The sequence below is a fragment of the Peromyscus californicus genome, unplaced genomic scaffold, assembly GCF_007827085.1.
Source record: "Peromyscus californicus insignis strain IS unplaced genomic scaffold, ASM782708v3 Scaffold_15__1_contigs__length_86483966, whole genome shotgun sequence".
Classification (NCBI taxonomy): Eukaryota; Metazoa; Chordata; class Mammalia; order Rodentia; family Cricetidae; genus Peromyscus; species Peromyscus californicus.
Window position 1 is genome coordinate 3020472 of NW_026294447.1, and position 20478 is coordinate 3040949.

The 20478-nt window shown below is 47.3% G+C and overlaps 1 protein-coding gene across 11 annotated transcripts in view; it reads left to right on the top strand.

Annotated features, from left to right (window-relative positions):
- Atxn7l1 (ataxin 7 like 1) overlaps positions 1-19350 on the top strand; it is a 231874-nt gene extending 212524 nt beyond the window's left edge. For 4 of the 11 annotated variants that reach the window (XM_052738299.1, XM_052738309.1, XM_052738306.1 and 1 more), the window contains 6 exons: positions 3239-3431; positions 6692-6813; positions 8122-8427; positions 10798-11737; positions 14740-14814; positions 15961-19350. In XM_052738299.1, coding sequence (XP_052594259.1) covers positions 3239-3431; positions 6692-6813; positions 8122-8427; positions 10798-11737; positions 14740-14814; positions 15961-16002 — 1678 coding nt within the window. In that variant the 3' untranslated portion in view covers positions 16003-19350. Of the gene's footprint in view, positions 1-3238; positions 3432-6691; positions 6814-8121; positions 8428-10797; positions 14815-15960 lie in introns of those variants that run through there. The other 7 variants (XM_052738300.1, XM_052738302.1, XM_052738303.1 and 4 more) reach the window with 7 other exon arrangements.
- The last annotated feature ends 1128 nt before the right edge of the window (positions 19351-20478 follow it).

Sequence of the window (20478 nt, forward strand, 5' to 3'; positions counted from 1 at the left end):
TTTCCTCTTTCCCTTGCTCACTATAGGTTTTTCATTTATGTGTTGTTGTCTTTTGTGCTTGGCTGCTCAGCTTCACATTGGGACTGCTCTAGAAATGCCAGGTGACCTCTGACAGTGCGTACCTGGAAGATAGGCCCAGCAAAGAGCATTTGGTTACCAGGCCCGAGGTCTGGAAGATTCCCCCGCACTGGTCGGTTTCTCCAGAAAGGATGCTGTTGATACCGTGGTGGCTTAGGTGCCTGGGAGTGCTCATTAAAGATAACCCCTGGCTTCCGATTGCAGCCTGTGCCTCACGCCTGTTCCCTGAAGCACTTGGAAGCCTGTGATGTGTCTGCAGCCTCTTCAGTTCATTTCCTCTGACTTTGTTTCTCCCTAGTAGGTTGACTGAGATGGGGAGAGTGTCCCGCCAGGCACACTGTACGAAGGCTAACTGCTACTTAGCTGTGCTTAGCCTCATCTATGACTTACTTACTTCCTCTTTATTGATGTTACACCATATACCCCAGGCTAACCTTGAACTTAATATGTAGCCCAGGCTGGCCTTGAACTCCTGATCCTCCTGCCATAAACAGGTTTTGCAGCCCCAGTAGGTTCCTAGAAGCTCCACAGCAAGTCGGCTCCTTTCCCACTACTCAGTACTTCTCCAGCCGCATTGGCCTCCAAAACTGTGAAAATCTGCTCAGACTTGTATCAGTTCAGGTTCTTTAGGTGCAGAGAGCAGAACCCTGAACCACTGACACTTCTGCCGTTAGGATTCTTACCAAATGTGACAAGGAGTCCACAGGTGAGGGGGTGCCAGTCCCAGAGATTGGTCTCTCTTTCTCTCCCTGCCCCCTCCCCCCTCATGTGGGGGGGGCGGGGGGGGGGTACGTGACGACTCATATGTGGAGGTCAGAGGGCAACCGTACAGCGTCTGTTCCCCCCTTCCACCTTAGCATCAAGTGCTCTTCACCACTGCACATCTCAGCAGCCCGTGTTGCCCCCACCCTTCCTTAAAATTTTTTTAATCTTACCCTCTCTAGTCCCTTGGGCATTATCCTTCGAATCTTTTTGCAAGATTCATAACCATCTCAAGTCCATCCAGCTGCAAGGTCCAGATGAAGCTGAGACTACTTTCCATATGTATTTTTCACTCATTCTTTTAATTATCATGTATATTTAAAGCAGTTTTGGGTTTATAGGAAAATTGAGTTGAAGTGACAGACATTCCTATGTTCCTCCTGCCCCTTCATACACATGTGACAGAGATTTCCTGTGTTCCTCCAGCCCCATCATTTGAGCAGGTGCACTCGCATGGGCACACAGACACACAGACACACAGACACACACAGACAACACACACACACACACACACACACACACACACACACACACACTAAATGTTTTTTGATTTCCTGTGACCCTTTCTAAGCCAGTCATTAGCAGACAGTTAAAAAGAGCCCACATGGATTTGGGGTGGCCATCACCATCTTCCTGCTGCTCTGTCTTTGTTGTGGAATCTGAGGAGGGAAGTTGGTGAATGACTGTGGTTCTATACCTTATTTAATGGAAGCTCTTTCCACTCTGATGTTTATTGCAGAATCCCTTTCTTACATATGTGGTAGCACTGCTGGCTCTCTTTTCATTTCTGTTTTCAATTTTTTAATGAAAATTCCCTTACATGCTGGAAAGTAGCAATAAATTGATGAATACTTGCCTAACCTCATTTTAACAGTTGTTATATTAATATTTTGCAATTTTATTGTAATCCATTTTTGTTAGTGTCCTTTGAATTCCATAGACTATGCGGTTTCAATGTAAAGACTTCTTTCAAAACGGAAAGTAGCTGGTTGTTGTGGCACATGCCAGTAGGACAGGCTGAAAAGGCTGAGGCAGCAGGATCGTGAGTTCAAGGGCAGCTTGTGGTACACATTTTGCCAGGCATGGTTGTATATGTCTTTAATCCCAGCACTCAGAGGCATAGGCAAGCAGATCTTCGTTAGTCTGAGGCCAACTTAGTCTACATAGAAAGTTCTAGGCCAACCAGGGCTACATAGAGACGCTGTCTCTAAATAAATAAATAAATAAATAAATAAATAAAAATAAATATAAATATAAATAAATAAATAAATAAAGCTATTTTTCTGTATAACCAAGATACAATTAGCAAAATTTAGGTCACTTTTATCCTGCAGGACAAGGAGGTCCTGCCATGATGGGCTGAACTACTACCCAAGAGCCTTTCAGGAAGTTTGGAAACAAATGTTTAGGATTAGCTGCATAAATTGTGATATGTCAGTATTGAATGTTACTGGAGGATATTTAAAAATGACACAATACACAAAAGGATTTCTACATCACTAAGTTTAAAAACATGTTCAGGCTGGAGAGATGGCTCAGTGGTTAAAAACACTGGCTGCTCTTCCAGAGGATCAGTGTTCAATTCCCAGCAAATACATGGCAATTGGCAACCACCTATAACTCACGTTCCAGAGGATTCAGCTTTCTCCTCTTGCCTCCTCAGACACCAAGGCACACAAGTGACAAAAAGACATACATGCAGACGAAATTCTCACACACATAAAATAAAATAATAACTTTTCAAATACATCTGTCTAGAGGGCTGGGGTAGAGTGTGGTTCAGTTGGTAGAACACTTGCCGAACATTCGTGAAGCCCTGACTTTGATCCCCAACACTGCATCAACTGGGCATGGTGGCTGGCGCACGTTTATGACCCCAGCACTCAGGAGGTAAAGACATGAGGCTCAGAAGTTCAAGGTCATCCTTGACTACATTGTGAGTTCAAGGCCTGGGATACACGAGATCCTGTCTCAAATGCTGTTCTTGCTTAAAAATGGCATTTTTTTTTTTAAAAAAAAAAAATCACGTTTGTACACTAAGGAAGTCTGGAAGGATATAAGCCAAAATGCTGGTAACACTTGGTCTTGGGTGAGTATTTGTCACTGAACTCAGAGAAGACAGGTTCTGGATCAGCTCACATGTCATAGCCCCTCTGCCTGCGCTTGAGTTTTTCAGGCTTGTATTGTACCCCAGGCAGCAAGCCAGAGAGCGAGCACCTAACTCTAGTGGGCTGCTGTAGAGAGCTGTCGACCCTTGAGGCTTAATTTTTCCCTTCTAGAGAATTGCCATTGGCCCACGGTTCCTGACACTGTGGCAGGGTTGCTCTTCGGTGGCATGAAGTAGGTAGACCTGGTTTCCTCCAGAAGACTGACATGTGTTCTTCCCTCTCACCCTTAGACCATCATCTGCAAACAGCATAAGCAGCAGTACATCTTCAAATCACAGCGGCTACACTCCGGAGCCCCCTGTGCCCCCAGCTGGAGGTGACCTTGCCAGCCGACTGTCCAGTGATGAAGGGGAGATGGACGGAGCCGACGAAGTCGAGAAGTTAGACTGTCAGTTCTCCACACACCACCCCAGACCTCTTGCGGTAGGCCTCCTCTGTCCCTTCCCTGTTGTGTCCCCTCTGCTTCAACAGCAACTTGGTGATGGCAGCAGAGGCCTGCATTCCTAAGGAAAGGGCTCCAGAGTAGAGTGTCATCAGAAGGCTTTCCCAAAGGCTGAATGGCATTAGAGATGCCCGTGAGTGCGGAAGGACAGGGAGGGACTCCCCACGGGCTGTAATCCTTTAAGAATGCTTGAAAAATGGTGTCTTTGTAAGTGTCCTTGGTAACCAACCTGACTTTGCACATCTGCAAACAGAGCCTCTGGTCAGGAGTTAGCCAGACGCTCCTGCTCTGGAAGCGGTCTTAGCAGAAACTTGGGTTCAGCTTCCGTCGTTGTCCCGACGGCTCTTGGACGGTTGTTTGGCAACAGAGCTGTACGAAGTGTTTCACATCAGCATGACTGCTTACTCACAAAAGCTGTCTAACAGTTCAGATGGTCATTGATGTCAGAAGGGGAAATCAAGGCATCACTGGTAGCTTGCTCAAGTTGGCCTTACAACCCTCTGAGAAAGGAAGTGGCTGGTGTGACAACCACAGAGCCCCATTGCTGGGGCCCTGGGAATATGATCTCCATGGTGGTTTGTTCTGGTACTTGCCTGAGCCTGAAGGATTAGCTCTGATTGACTCTAATCTCATCCTGCCGGAAGACAAGGCTAGTCTCTTCTCCGCCGTGTATATCACGCCCCCTTTCTGGGCATGATGGTGACCTGTGGCTCACCTATAACCTGAGACTTAGCCAGTACAGAACTAGTGAGGAATGAGTTGTAATGATTTTGCCTGCAGTTGTGAAAAACCCAGTGCCTCCATATTGATACAGGGACCATTTCATTATCTCACATGGCCCGTACAACCTTGGTTTAACCTCTCTACTATGTCCGTAAATATTTTTGCCGTTCACATTTTAATACACCCACCACAGCTCCAGTGCTACATCTGTACCTAGTGGCATTCTAAACAGGAAGAAAGGGGACACACCAAAAAAGGGGTCTTCTAAGATGCTATGTTTTCTTCATCTACAAAACAAGAGCTGCCCATGAAGCCCCAGCAGTTGGCAGAGAAGGAAAGGAGTGGGACGGAGCTGTGCCTCATTCCCAGGTCTGGGAGGAGATGCAGCTTCTCTGTTACTGCTGCACATAAGATGTCAAGTCAGAAGTGGGGCTGTGTGAGCAAGCAGACAGGCCAGATGAGGCAGGACACTGCAGATGAGGACGGCAGCGGCAAGGTCTGCCCCAGTGGAGACACACAGGGCCAGCTTCCCTCCGTGTCTGGCCTGCATCTAAGTGCTATTAGATACACTGGCAGCCAAAACCAAAGGGGCCTCCAGCTTCCAACTCTGGAGAGCATAAGACATCTGTCCACAGAGCTGCTGTAGAAGATTAGCCACATTCACAGGGCATTCATAGGCCCTTAATGTTTTGCTGATTAAAATGGAAAAACCGTGGGTTTGTTTCTTTGCTTTGTCCTTTTTTTTCTCATGGCCAACTGACACATTAAATCATTTTTTTTTTTGTAATAAACCCTTGCTCGATGTGTCCTTAGCAGTTGGCATGAGAGAGAAGGTATGGCTGCAGCAGGAACAGCTCCCTCACAGAGGTGGAGGCCAGCTTCTGTGCTGAAGAGTTACCATGTGTGGTTTCCTCCTTGGTCAGTAAGAACTTACTGTAGTAAGTAATTTGCAGTATCAGATTTTGTGGGTAGCAAGGTTTTAATACCCCCCACCCCCAGCTCGAGCAGAAACAGAACCAAGGGAAGACCTTGCAGCTGCTCCTGAGAAGGGTTCCAGAGGCTGGTTCCAGGATGCGTTTGTGGAACGGGGGCCAATCTAGCACCGAGTCTGGGCTTGCGTCCAGGGGGCTGCTAGAGGCCTGGGGGATGGGGAAGGTGCCATATGAATTATAGTCATTTGCAGGCTTCCCTGAGCTCTGGGCCCAGCAAATGTCCCCTTCCCAGAGGCTGCTCCTTACATTTCTGTCCACTGCCGTCAGTTGTCCCACCTTATGATCAATGTTTACTAAATCCCTGATATTCGTGAGTTTTAAATGCAGTGATTTATTTTAAACATTTCTGTAGAAACTTTTCTCCCCAATCCACTTTAAAAATTAAAAAAAAAAATTTTTTTAGATGCTGTCACTGTGTAGCTCAGGCTGGCTTTGAACTATTAATCTTCCTACCTCAGCTTCCTGAATCCTTTTTTTATTCCTAATCTCAATGATCCTTATACTGTGGAGGAAGAGAATGAAGTCCCCATACTTTAAACTTTGATAGCCATCACATGTAATTATGACTAAGACATGTGTCTAAGTGAAATGCAGTGTGACATAGAGCAGATGCGTCCTGTGTCCACAGTGGGAGGTGCAGTCAGATGAGGCCGTTGTCAGTGAGAACTACACATTAGGAATCCAAGGGTAGCTAGGATCATAATTACCAAAGAGGGAAACAGCAGGCGGAGGGGACTGGGTAAGAGCAGATGAGGAGTGCAGATGTGGCAGAGGCAGGTGGATCGCTGCGAGTTCGAGGCCGGCGTGGTCTACACGGCAAGCTTCAGGACAGCCAGAGTGAGACCTTGCCTCAAAACAACAGCAACAAAAGTGTTTTAGGGGCTGGAAAGATAGCTCAGCGGTTCAGAGCATTGGTTGCCCTCCCAGAGGAGGTTTAATTCCCATCCCACATGACAACTCACTACTGTCTGTAACTCCAGGATCTGACACCCTCACACAAACATACATGCAGGCAAAACACGAAAGCACGTAAAATAAATAAAGTAGTGCAGATGCGTTGGGGTTGGCATGGAAAGGCAACTCCTGGGGGAAGGAAGTGGTTCTGTGGATCAGACAGGAAGAGACATCCACTTTCATTCCTGGAATGGAGGCAGGGAACCCCAGGTTCCTAGAGATAGTGGGTGGCATGGTGAGTAGATGGAGTTGCAAAGTCTCTCTGGATGTAGTTGTTCTCTTGTTTTCTATCCTAAAATACTGGCTCCCTCTCAGAAGTAAAGAGTGTGGCTCTTCACGCCACAGAAAACTGAATGGCGCAGTCACTGGCTTAAATGTGAGGTTCTGCTGAGAATCCAGGGCTCAAACTACAGCATCATAGAAACATTTTTGGCTTCGTTACCAGTTGCTTATTTTTATTTTGAGTAAAATTGTACCCCTGTGTGTTTTTATGCAAATGTTATTTTTCTCTGTGTGCTTTATATTAGCTTATTAACCTGTAATCAAAATTAAAATGTTTTTTCCCCTCATAGTTCTGCTCATTTGGGAGCCGCCTCATGGGACGAGGGTACTACGTATTTGATAGAAGATGGGATCGTTTTCGGCTCGCACTCAACTCCATGGTAGAAAAACACTTGAATTCACAGATGTGGAAGTAAGTGAGCACTTTCTTTGTGATAAAAGTTGAGAGTTGCCCTACTGTTACCTGAGCCCTGAGCCTGTAGACAAGCTTCAGCATTTGGCTTGCCGTAGACCAAAATGAACCTGAATCACGATTCCTGATTGATTCTGAATGTCAGTTCTAATTAACAGCTTTTTAGAATACCTATAGTGTGCTGTTTGCTGTTCTTCTTGGGAGATGGTTGTTGTGTTGGTAACCTTCTCAACCAAATGAGAAGGACCTTAGGTAAGATCTTGTTTATTCCATAGGATTATAGGCCTTTACTGTTTTTTTGGTTTTTTTAATCACTACTCAGATTGTTTAAAGGTGTTGAGAATGTGCTTCTGTTTGTGATGTTAGTAGTTCAGGAGTAATAGCAAAATTTCATAATGGTTACAAACCAATTTCCAGCTAGTTGCTGTCCTCATTAGAAACTGTATACAGTTGCCCAAAGGGCAGATTCTGAACGGTGTTGTGACGCTGGTTAAGTTTGTCTTTGGCCCTTCCCACCTCCCTAGGGCCCTCTCCTCACCTCTTCTCTCTCTCTAACCTCCAGCTTATTATCCATTGTTTACAACATTTCCCAGTGCACCTACACTTTACTGGGGACTTACTGAGTGGGGAGGACCCTAGAATGTTCAGAAGGAACAGTAGGGCCTGGACCCTCTCGACCATGGCTGACCTCAGAGTGTCCCTACCCCATGCTCCTCCTAAAGGAGCTTAGGCATGTACTCCAATAGAGGGATGGATCATGTCAGACGAGGGCCCCAGAACAGCTGAGACCCTGAGCCTGCCCATGAGGCCCAGGAGAGGTCACGGGCGTCCTGAGAAACCATGGAAATTAACCTACAGCCTGCTCCTCTTCCAAGGCGTCTCTGTCACCTCAGCCCCTTTGCACACATAGACCTGAGCCCCCCATGTTTCTCACAGGGGACTCACAGGGGGCTTAGGACAGATGTTGCTATATTAACTAGGAAAGGGCCACAAGAGAAGCTTATCATGTCTTCCCATGTGAGTGACTGCCCTGCCCTACAGGGTAGTCATTAGTTTCTGTTTGTATGCATTTAAAAATCTAAAAAGTCCTGCGTACGGATTATGTAGTTTGTGGTTATTTGATGACCTGGCCCTCTGGCCCTCTGCATTAGTTTCCAAACACGGCAGCCAGCCCTGGTGATTCTCCCAGCTCTCTGGTCTCCTGTGTTATAGAAGTGTGAATCCCTGGCACGTGGAAGGAATGTGTTGATCTGTATTTCGCTCGCTGGTGTACTGTCAGCTCAAGCTCCATATTCCTTTCCTCCTCAGGCACAGAAGCCCGAGCCACAGGGCATCAGGTCCCTCCCCTCTGTTCAGGACTTGCCTAACCAATCTGCTGTCACTGAGCAACATTGGGGCTGCCTGGGTGTCAACTCTGGAGAGCGTAGCACCCCGCTGCCCTCTCAACCTCGCTGCCCAAACTCCAGGCCCTGACGGGCCCGAACCTGGAGGGATGGCAGCCGATGGGGGCATGGAAGACATTAGGAAGAAAAGGAACGGCCAAGACTCTTTTTTCTTTAACAAGCATTTAACTCTGCATCAGGAGACGCCAACACAGTATTCTCTTTCAGCCAGGTCAGCATCTGGATCTCCACGCCAGCTGGCAGGGGAGGATGGGAGCTGTCAGGAATTCATTCACATCTCTGGGCTTTTATACGGGACTTCCTGTAGGCCAGTGTGCAAAGCCTGAGTCAGGCGGCCCATCAAAGGGGAAACCTGCTACCGTTGGGCACCTAGGAAACACCGAAACCGTTTAGCATGGGGAAAGGCTTGCAGGGACAGCCCTGCCTCCCTCTTCTCTACCACTGAGGGCTGGAGAGGAGAAGAAAGAAGGATCTAGAAAGTATACCAGAAGTAGCAGCCATTCCAATCTTGAGCAGGGGCGAAGTAAGATTTAGAACTTCAATTCTGCCTGTCTGCACAATTTGAAGTATGTATACTGTTTAATGAGAAAAATATGAATTGGGACATTAAGATATCTCTCATTCAAGGTCCTGAAGTGAAGCCCCCCCCCCTTAAGAAAATGAACTAGCTGGTACTTGTAAATTACCCTTATTACAAGTCATAGTCAAACTTCTACCACTCTGTCTGTTTCTCTGAATTTAGCTGGTGAGAACGTAGGGGTGGGGGCACCTGCAGCACCACAGTAGGGTAACAAAGACAGCAAGAAAGTTGCTAGTGCCTCCAAGAATGTGCCCTCGCCCTGGCAGGAAAGGGTTATTTCGTGCCAGACAGTTCTAAGGATGTGTGCAGACCTCCATGGTCTGCCTCCATGGGAATCCCTGCCCAGCATGCATGGTCCCTGACAATACAGTTGTGTTGCTGCTGAGATCACCTGCTTTCCCATTCACCGCCCCTTCATCCATCTGTTCATACACTCATTCATTCATTGCAGCCAGGATCTATCTGTGCAGCATCTTGTTTAGTGCTGACAAGAGCTCTGATGTCCCATGGGCTGGAGAGGAAGGAAGGTCTTAGACGCCATCATGACCACTGTGGGTTGGCAGCACTTTTCTATGTGATCTCCCTGGTCTGGCAGTTTCAAAGACACTGCTTCTGTGCTCAAGGATGCGGCTGGATTCCACCCTAGCGATGGAAGCTGCAGGCTCTACTGCAAGTGGCAGACAAGTGCTCTTCAGAGGGGAGTGCCAGGAGAGGGTTGCTTCTCAGCTGGAGAAGTCCTGCAAAGCAGAAGGGACGGTGGGAGGCCCGTCTGCCCTCTGCTTCAAGTTTACCTCAGAGAAGGAAAGCTTCTGAAAACACACTGGAGAACAAGCAGAGAGCTCTGCAGAAAATAAGAAAGCATTTTCTGGCTCCTAACACCACTCATTTCTTTCAAAATCGGGAGCGGGCTGTGGTCCCATAGCTGCTGTACCCCCCATCTCCTGGTCCCAAGAGTAGCGGCAGCATGGATCTAAGCCATAAGATGGAAACAGAGCCATATACTACAGAAGTCAAAAGGCAGAGGGTTTTATGGAGAGATGCTTCATATACCTATAATCCCACACTTAGAAGGCTGAGGCAGGAAGGCCACAAATTCAAGACCAACTGGGGCTACATAGTGAGACTCTGTCTGAAAAAAAAGTGTGCAGAGGCCTTAAGAATGATGTCCTGGTGCTGGCACTGGCCCACGGACTTTGCCCTCAGGTACCATCCCCCATCAGTTCCAAGGAAGCAGCCCCTGTTCACATGCTGGTCTTTTGCCCAGATCCCTCACCTAAATGCCTGGTCCCCCTCTGGACACATGGGTCCAGGACTCTCACCTTTTCCCAGCCCAGGAACAGGAGGACTTGGTGAAGGGCAGCTCTGTGCCAACCCCACTGAAGTAGCGTGAGGGAGAGAGCAACTTGATGTCATTTTCCAAGCCCTTGACTTGCCCTGGCTACCACAGTCCAGTGGCCATGAGCTAATATGGAAATGCCTCTCTAGAGAACAGCCAGAGGCATGAGGTAGCAAACAGAAGGGGATGCTGACAAGTGGGGAGATGGCTTTTTTCAACATATCTCCAGCCCAAAGTTGCATGGGAAAGAGTAATGGAAGAGGTAGCCGTGAGCAGAAGGCACATAGCCGGGTGGCCAAGGCCTTTTCTCCTCATTGAAAACCACAGCCATCGCTGCCAACAGTGTGTGAGGTGGGGAGGCTGCTCAGGTTGTTTACGGTCTGAATAGCATTTGCCTTTTACTCATGAACCCACATCAGCCAGTCTTCAGTCGCTCAGCGTAGAGAAGAGGCTCTGAGGTGTGAAGACAGATGCTGATGTCGCTTTAGTGGGCAGCGTAGGAAAGGGCCATCCTTCAGATCTCACCATCCTCCAAGGCTTCATTCTCCATAGTCTGGTCCTCCCGGGTGTCCTCTGTAGCCCTGCCGATCAAAGCTCACTCGGCCTCCTAGGCGATGCCGACCCAACGTCTCACTGTCTCTCTTTGGCTCTTCTCTCGTGTTTAGGAAGATCCCTCCTGCGGCAGATAGCCCCATGCCCTCGCCAGCAGCCCACATCACCACCCCTGTTCCAGCATCCGTTTTGCAGCCTTTCAGCAACCCCAGTGCTGTGTACCTTCCTTCAGCTCCCATCAGCTCGAGACTCACCTCTTCTTACATAATGACATCAGCCATGCTCTCAGATGCAGCTTTCGTGGCATCGCCGGACCCACGTGTCCTCATGTCCCACACCACAGCTTTCCCCCATGTGGCTGCAACCCTCAGCATCATGGACTCAACCTTCAAGGCCCCATCCGCCGTGTCCCCGATACCAGCTGTCATTCCTTCCCCATCCCACAAGCCATCCAAAACCAAAACCAGCAAATCCTCAAAAGTCAAAGACCTGTCAGCTCGTAGCGACGAATCTCCAAGTAACAAAAAGAGGAAGCCGCAGTCTTCGACTTCCTCCTCCTTGTCCTTGCAGGCTTCCTTCTCGTCTCCGTTGTCAGGGCCCCACAAAAAGAACTGCGTCTTGAATGCCAGTTCCTCCTTGAACTCCTATCAGGCAGCCCCTCCCTTTAACAGTCTGTCTGTGCACAACTCAAATAACGGGGTGAGCCCACTCAGTGCCAAGCTGGAGCCCTCAGGACGGACCTCGCTGCCCAGCAGCCCCATGGACATAGTGAGACAGGTGGGCGCTGTGGGTGGCAGCAGTGGCTCCTGTCCCCTCTCCGTGCCCTCCCTTGCACTCCACGCAGGGGACCTCTCTCTGGCCTCACACAATGCTGTGTCTTCTCTGCCCCTCTCTTTTGACAAATCAGAAGGAAAAAAGCGTAAGAATTCAAGTCCTAGTAGCAAAGCCTGTAAGATCACTAAAATGCCTGGTATGAATAGTGTTCACAAAAAGAACCCACCCAGCCTTCTTGCACCGGTGCCCGATCCCGTTAACAGCACCTCCTCTCGGCAGGTAAGGGAGCTCCTGGCACTGCCTTCATCGGCTCTGGGGGGCAGGGGGAGCTGGGCAGCGCCCCTGCTTGGCCAGGTGGCTCAAGCAGGTAACATAAGCATGGCTCCTTTTCCCAGGTTCCCCATAGGCAATGCTCACCCTCTGCTCTGAGAGTTCTTGGTAAGACCCTCACTTTGCTGTCCCTACGATAAACACTTTACAGTAATCACTTCCTTTAGTCCCCATACCAACTCAGCACAGGGGTTACAAAAGGTCATCACTTTACAGATGGGTAAAAACTGGGGCACAAAGAGGCTTTGAGTCTCCCCCTTCCTTTTGTCTGTTTCATAGCCTGAGGTTCTGAGGACTACTTCATTAAAGACTTTTGTTGCTAAGAAGTTTGATCTGATCTGTTGGATCCCCTCAGGATGAGCCTGAGACCCAGGCTGGTTAAGTGATGTCAGGTCCCACCTGGAGAGTAGCAGCCTGAGCACCCAGCTTCCAGGTGATTGTCCTCACTTCATCAAGCTGCCTTGGCCCCCTCCCTTCCTAAAGCAAAACTGCCCCTTTCACCGAGTAGCAAAGAAAAGCACTCAGTGCCAGGTTACCCACAAGAGTGTACACTGTAGGGGAAGCTGGGAGATGTGGACCGCCAACAAATAGCTGGATCTTTCCTTGGACTCTGTTCCCATTCCCTAAATCCAGGCTGTCTCCTCCGACTGGGAGAGCTACTGATGAAGCCTTCTACTACTCTGGGCTCACCGGATGGGAGCTCAGAGCCGGAGGGAAGGACCCCAGGTTCTTCAGCCTGCTCCGAGTGGGCTTTGAGAGTCGCCTTTCTAGAAGGGTAGCCCAGGTTTATCACCATGGAGCTAACAGATCAGACCCTAAGGTCAGCCCCCTTTAGGGATGGGAACTTTGGAGAGATAGGAGATGCATTAATGCAATGGTTCTCAACCTTCCTAATGCTGCTCTACCCTTTAATACAGTTCATCATGTTGTGGTGACCCCCAAATACAGCATTATTTTTGTTGCTACTTCATAACTATAGTTTTGCTACTTTTATGAATCATAATGTAAAATCTGATATGTGACACTTGTGAAAGGGTTGTTTGACACCCCCAGGGGTCAAGAGCCACAAGTTGAGAACCACTGCTTTAATGTTTTGTGTCACTATCTATGACACTTAGCCAAACCCCAAGGAGAGCACCTCCTGAGGGGGACTCACAAACACACACATGAGCAAGGCCAGACAGCTGCAGTCGTGGCCAAAGTGAGACATGGGTCCTCCAGTGTCACATACAGCTGGCCCTCCAGATCCTACCGGAGACCAGACTGCTAGCCAGTATCTTCTGTACACTTAGAAGGAGGCACACACAGTTTCTTATACTGGAATGCATACCCACAGCTACACTGGGGGTCTTGTGAAAAGGCAGACTGGGGGGGGGGCAAACTAGGAGTAAGACCATGGAGTCCATGTTTCCAACAGGGGGCTAGACAGGGCCATGCCACTGGCCTGCTGACCTCCCCTGCTGTACCACAGTCATATTGCTTTCCTCATTTTAGATCGAGTTCTACTGGATGACTGCATGTAACTGATGGTCCCTGTCCCCGAAACACTTGAGATCCAGGAACTCAATACCTAACCTGTTATTAACCCATTTTATACATGAGCCAAACAAGGCATAGCAAGGTTACATGAGTTTCCCATAATCACACAGCAAGTGAATAGTGGGGCAGGGATTCAAACCCAGGAGTTGGCTCTGGGCTCTCGGCCCTTCCTGTCAAGTCTGAAGTGCCTGTGTGTTGAGTGCTGGCCTGTTGGCTTTCAGACTGTCTGAAATGCTTAGTCAGCGTGGTGAGTCAGCCAAACTGCAGCGGAAGAGCAGATAAGCCTCCCCTGAGAGTGCTCACCAGGAGTCTTGACAGTGGCTTGCAATGCTTATCACCAGGCAACTGAGAAAAGGCGTGGCTGGAGTCATGACTGGGCATTTCCAAGTACTAGGAAAAGGAAAAGGCCTTTGGCAACTGTGTTGGTTCTGTTAGAACACAGAGAGGAAAGCTCAAGAAAGCTAAGATGAGAGGAAGGTATGGCGGCCCATGTGTCATCCCAGCACTGGGAAGATGGAGGCAGGAGGATCATCCTCAGCAACAGAGTGAATTCCAGGCCAGCCAGGGCTACATGAGACCCTGTCTCAAAAAGAAATTCAAAATGAAACTGTGTATGCCTTGCAGAGAACTTGCAGGTTCTCCTAATTGTATCTGGGAAGTAAAAGGCCAAAAATTTCTACCAAGGTATTCAATTGGACACAAAACAGTACTGTGAGTGAAAGGCATTTGCCTATGTGCCAAGGGGGAACGAAGATAGTGGAGGAGCTGTTTGGAGGCTGGGGGTAAGGGCCGCCTTTACAAATGAACTGGAACAATGTAACTGGAGCCTGGCATCAGCTCTCCTCGGAGCCCACATCACCAAGGGGCCAGGGACTGTACCACAGAGAGGTCATATGTGTCTCCAGGTCAGAGACCCTGCCAAGCAAGGCAAAGTACCCTCCCCCTTCCCTGCACATGCAAGGGCAGCCCAACCTGATAACTGGTTTTCTGAAGAAAAAGAGCCTGAGTGCTGGACGTCTTAGCCAGACAGATATGCTACTTTATCTATGGCACACCTGAGGAGCCAGGGCTAGGAGTAGGGTGGGCCTGCACTGTGGTCAGAGGGGCCCGAGCTTGTGGGCTCTTGAGCTACACAGTGGCAAGCTCTTCTTCCCGCTGTATGCACCTCTGAGGAGTGGAATTAAGAGCCCCCACCACTGTCCCCTGCCCCCCCCCCCACAGAGGGACATTCTCAAAGTCCCCACAAACTGCTGTCCCTTTTCCTGCTGTTAAGTTAGAAGCATCCACTCTGAGTAATCAAGGGAGGAAGGCGTGTAGCACTGCCCTGCTCCTCTGCCCTGACAGCATGTGACGTCAGAGGGTCTTCCCCAGGTTGCCTCAGTGTCTGAATGGGGGTTCATGGTGTCTTTCAGGTTGGAAAAAATAGCAGCCTAGCTTTGTCACAATCCAGTCCTTCAAGCATATCCAGCCCAGGACACAACCGACAGGTAAGTTTCTGGGAGTGGGAGGACCACATAGAGCCGACATCAGGCCAGTAAGAGTGCGCACTGGGGCTGGACCCTAGTTCAAGTCCCACCTCCAGCAGAGCGGGTAACCAAACATGGATCTTGTAGTTATTGGTTATGGGTCCTTGAAATCTTACTTCTCTTCTTCCATATCTTCCTCTATAAAATGGGGGTCATGACGGTCCCTAAGGTCCTATGACCTATGTGAGGATTAAATTAGTTTATTCATGTAAACTTTCTGGCACATAACAAAGTCAAGGGTTAGCTATTATGATTGTTATTACCAGCTCTTCACAGAGCTGTCTGCAAATTAGTTCAATAGGTGTCCATTTTCGGTTTGTTAGCTGGCACATTGATACTACCTCCTAAGGACATCATGAAAGTGAAATAAGTTAACAGAAGAGCATCGCTAGTGTTGGCCACTGCCTTCTCCAAGACCCCGGTGAACTGTAGCTACCACTCAGTGTGTGCTTTCACAGTGGGAACATTCAGAAAGACTTTCAGTGATTTTGATTGACTTGGAGGAGTAAGAGTAATCAATGTGTAAGCCCAGAGATCAGTGACTTTCTCCAAAGGAGTATGTGTGCACGCCTGAGGAAAAGTCGGGGAGGCAATTACGCCTCTTAGAGGGAGTAAAAAATACAAACTCAGGTAGAGACTCTGTGAGGGACAAGGTTGTACTCAGCTGTTAAGTGAAGTTGGCCACACTGAGATTAGTTGTGTGCACCCCAAATCTCCAAAACCTCTTGGTTTAACCCAGGGCTATAGGCCTTCGTTAGGTAACTAATTGTGTCATTTATGTTACATAGGGGGAAAAATGAACCAATAAAAATGAGGATACAAAAAACAAAACAAACAAACAAAACCATGTAGGTATCCGTCCCTTTATCCAGGAGAGATCCCATGAAGCCCCTGCACCTGTCCCCATGTTTCTCTCCAGCCTTGGAGCTATTGTGACAAACACCGAACTTCTATATAGCCAGCCTCTTAGTTACGAAGTATGACTGCTCTTAGCCTTGTCCGGCTAGTGGATTCTTTTCCTTTCTGTGACAGACAAGAAAACGGAGGTTCCCTCCTGGATTCTCATGGATCACCCTGAATGAGACAAGTTTTTCTTTTCTTTCCTAGAAGAACACAAGCAGAATGGGCAGGATAAGGACTCTTCCCTAACAAGATGCTGAAGCCACTTCAAACCAGTCCCGGCTGACATCCTCCCCAGGAGACTAAGTCGGGAGATGGGAGGGCGCTGGCCTGTGGGGGGAGTGTTTCCTGGTCGCTGAATGTGGCTATGGCCTTTCTTTTTTTACATGGATTTTTAGTTTAAAAAAAAAAATAAGGCAAAAGAACCTAAATTTGAGATTTACAGAAAACAGTGTTTTCTCTCTGTTTTTTCATTTGTCACGTCTTACACATTCTTCCACATTTGGGGATACTCCCCTTCCTCCTGATGCTGCTAGTGCACTGTCATTTTGCTCCTGCCCTGAGAACAGAGGCTGCAGACTGTCGGTTCCGGTTCCGGGTTCCGGTTCCAGGTTGGCACCCGCAAGCTCTTGAACTTCAGCGCTTTCTGAGTTCATTGTCTCCCAAGTCCTTTCCCACCCTGCCCTTCCTTTCAACTGTTCTCCAGTGGCCATCAGAAGCTCCTGGCTCCCACTGCAGCCCCGGACCACTTGCTGGGAGGAGCCTGTGCTTGGAGTTGCTTCGAGGGGCTGAGGGTGGACCTTCAACTGGTCTTTGCGCCTCTCCTCGTCCAGAGCCAAATGCCAGCCACTAAAGTGAGGACAGTGGCCCTTTAATGATGTGGTTTGCTCAATGCCCAGACCCAGCTGTGCAGAAAAGACGCACCGGGTCAGGTACAAGAGCAGAAAGGACCTGAGAGGAAGGGAAGATGGTGGGAACCCAATGATTGTGATGGTCAGAACTTGTTTGGAATATGCTATGAAGAGTCCTTCCCAGGGCACAGTGCACAGTTTCCTAAAGCTGGGTCAACCAGAGACAGAAAGCCCACAGGACCTAGGAAAGCCACTTCATGAGGTGGCACAGTGACCATAGCTCCTGAAAGTTCCCGAGATATCAGGAAGGTTTGGGGGCCAGGAAGGGTCCTCCAGAGAAAAGTCTGCATGGAGGTGTTTGTGCCAAACCCTTTGTGGGAATAAGAAATATCACTGGTTGCACACCCACACCTTAGGTAAGCTTGCACTCCATCATCAGGTGCCCCAACTCAGACAGTCCAGAGCTGGTAAGGACAAGCATAGAGAAGAGGCGTGGGCAGGGAGGCACTGGAGCATCACAGCTATTAAGCTGTCCACATTGGAGTTTTGAAAGAAACAGCAGTACCATTAAGCTCTGATGGGGAATCAGAAAGAGAATTCACAACACGGAACAGGTGTTCCACTTTGATCTGCCAGACGTCCTGCGCCATCCTGAAATCAGAAGTGAATGCTAGTTCTGCAGCTGGGCACACCCCTCTCCCTCCCCAAAGATTCCCTTCCCATTCCTTTTCTCCCAACCCAAAGATCAGACTACTGTTAAATTTCACCACGGAACTGGAATCTGCAGAGATGGGAGGCAAAAGGAGTGATTTCTGTCAATGGAATTGCACTGACAGTGTTTCTTACAGGATTCTTAATTTTTTAAATATAAAATGAAGATTTTTTTTTTTAAAGTCAGGAGTTGATATTAAGCACCAGGACATTGGTTGAATTATTTCAATTGTTTCAAAAATAATTATTGAATTATTTTTTTCCTCCAGTGTTAAAAGTGCACTTATATGCTGGTTAATTTATGTCTGGGGGGGAGGGGGACTGCAAATTTAAGGGGTGATTGTTACTTTTTTGTTTTGGGGGTTTGTTTTTTTTTAAGGTTAAGGCAGATTTTAAGACTTATAAATGTTTAAGAAATTATAAACAAGGTTAGATCCTTTGAAAAACAAAGTTTAGAAGATATTCTTAAAGTAAATTTTTATAGTGTTAATTTTGTAATAATTTATGTTTTACTATATTACAGAGCTAACTGACCAGAATAGTTTCAGAAACAATATGAAACTTAGGAAAGTTTAAGCAATGTTTATATTTTTGAAATGTTCTTTGAATTATGTTTTTATTGTACATTTCTTCAGACTCAAAAGTGTGTACATATCTTTGTTATTTTTGCACAATTTTTGTCTTGTTCGGTTTTAGATGTCTGTTGGTTTTTATATATATATATAAATACATAATTTATTTTGAGTTGTAAAACTTGCAGGATTAAAAACAAAACCAGTCTCAGCAACAAAATAAGCCTCTGGCCCGTAAACTCTTCTGTTCAAAGAGGGAAACAAAGGTTGAGGGGGGAATGGTTGCTTCTGAGGAACAGCGGCTTCACAGAGACGAGGGAGCAAGCAGGCTTCAGGTCGTCTGCTCTGTGTCTTGCATCCGAAGCTGGAATAAAGAGGCTCTCCACCCAATGCTGCTTACTCTCTTGGGAGACCGCTTTGACCAAAAGGTGAGGACAGTTCCAGAGAACTGAGCAAAAAGGGAAAACCCACGGTATTTCTTCCTTCACAGTCACCCCGGGTTTACTTTCTGATGTATTAAACGCTTGTAGTTAGGAAAAAAAAAATGGAATGCAAAGAAAAGATTTCCTTTGTGTTTGTTCTCATGGAATCCAACTGGACCAACCCCTAAAGCATCAGGAGAGTAGTAACTTCGGGTCTTTCTGTTCCCCACACCCCACTCAGCCTTCTGTTGGCCCCTTGGCTGCTCACACCCCTGTCTGCCTGAGGAGCTCCTGACTCGTCTCCACCTCAGAGGCTCTGGATGTTAAGCGTAACACAATGCATAGACCTGTCAGCCATATAAAATTTAAAAATCAAAAAATCGAGTTGGATAACTTGTATGCCTTCTTTTGTATCAATGTACCAACTGTAAATAACACTGATCAACCTTTGTAGAAAATAGTTTATACAGCGTATTCTATTATTGCTGATTCTCAGTGAACTCTTGTTTAAAAAAAAGGAAAAAATGAAATTTTCTATTTACACCTTATATTTTGTTATGCTGTCAGCCCATGGCACTTTAACAAAACTCTGTGGGTTTTATGTAGCTGGTCAGTCATGGGGTAAATTAAATAACTATTGTTGCACAGACAAGAATTTGCACCTGTTCATTTGTCCTTTCCTACTAACCAATTTTAGAAGCTTTTCCAGAAGAATTTTGAAGAGAGCATGTCCAATCATACTCAACAAAGGCCACACTCGTGGAGTGGGTTTCTTTTCTAGGATCCATATTTTGTAACACTAAGTGTTTCCCTCCTTTGTCCCGCACCTTTATGAATTAGCACTATCAGATAGAATCCATTCCATGCCTGTGATGTTGTAAGCAAATAAATGTCTGAAGTAGGTGTAAATAGTAAACTCTGTGGCTTACAGTTTTTAAAAGAAAGAACAAAAATGTATCTGTTGATACTGCCGTGGTTCAGCACCAGGTCTGGAAGTATTCTCCACTGAACGATTGTATTTTTTTTTTTTTTGCTTTTTTTTTTTTTTTTTGTAACATGGCTTTGTAAATAAAATAATTTATATGTTTGTAAAAACGAAGTCTTCTGACTTTTATAAACTTTATGATATTATGTTTTGTTTTCCTTCTGAATGGAGGTATTCTCACTAAAACAGCCCTTCCAGGGGGACATTCATGGCAGAAGACAATGGGGTGGAAGATGGTGAATTCATTGAACAAATATTCACAGAGCCACCTCTGTGCCTGTGCCTGAGCTGTGCTCTTTTTTTCTCCAAGAAATAGACAGAAGCCCAGCTATTTTCTAGAGGCAGCTCAGTTGGAGAGAAAGCAAATAACACATGATCCAGTGTGTAATTACAGTTTGCAGCAAATGCTGTGGTGGGAAGGACTGAGCTACGTGGCAGAGAAAATGACAACAGAAGCTGGTACAACATGGAGGGGTTTTCCATGTTGGGAGTTCCCTATGAGGAAAAGGTAGAAGGCAGACGTCACCTGAGACAGGAAAAGCTTCATAAGTCCAGGTCATACAAGGGCTCGCAGAGTTGTGCTCTGAAGGACTTTGGCTAGGTATGTGGAACCGTCTGCTCCGCTGCAGTAGCACAGCAGCTGCTGTCTAGAGTATCCTGTGCAAGCCACTGCGAGAGACCAAAAGAGAAGCTAGGCCTCATGGCGCACGCCTTTAATCCCAGCACTCAGGAGGCAGAGGCAGGAGGATCTCTGTGAGTTCCAGGACAGCCTGAGATACACAGTGAGACCCTATCTTGGGGTGTGTGGGGTGTAGCCTTGTGGGCCCAGGATAATGATGGTAACTATAAAGAGAAATGATGGGTTAGGGTCCATTTTAGACAGTAATGTGTAAGACTTGCTTAGCTAAAGAAGGCTTTAACAGCTGGGCGGTGGTGGCGCACGCCTTTAATCCCAGCACACAGGAGGCAGAGGCAGGCAAATCTCTGAGTTTGAGGCCAGCCTAGTCTACAGAGCGAGATCTAGGACAGGCACCAAAACTACACAGAGAAACCCTGTCTCGAAAAATTCAAAAAAAAAAAAAAAAAAAAAAGACTTTAACAGAGAAAGTGCATTGGGTGCAGACACCCGCAGAAGAAAGGGCTTTGTTATAGCTACAGAAGTGGTGTTTCCTGACCATCAGAAG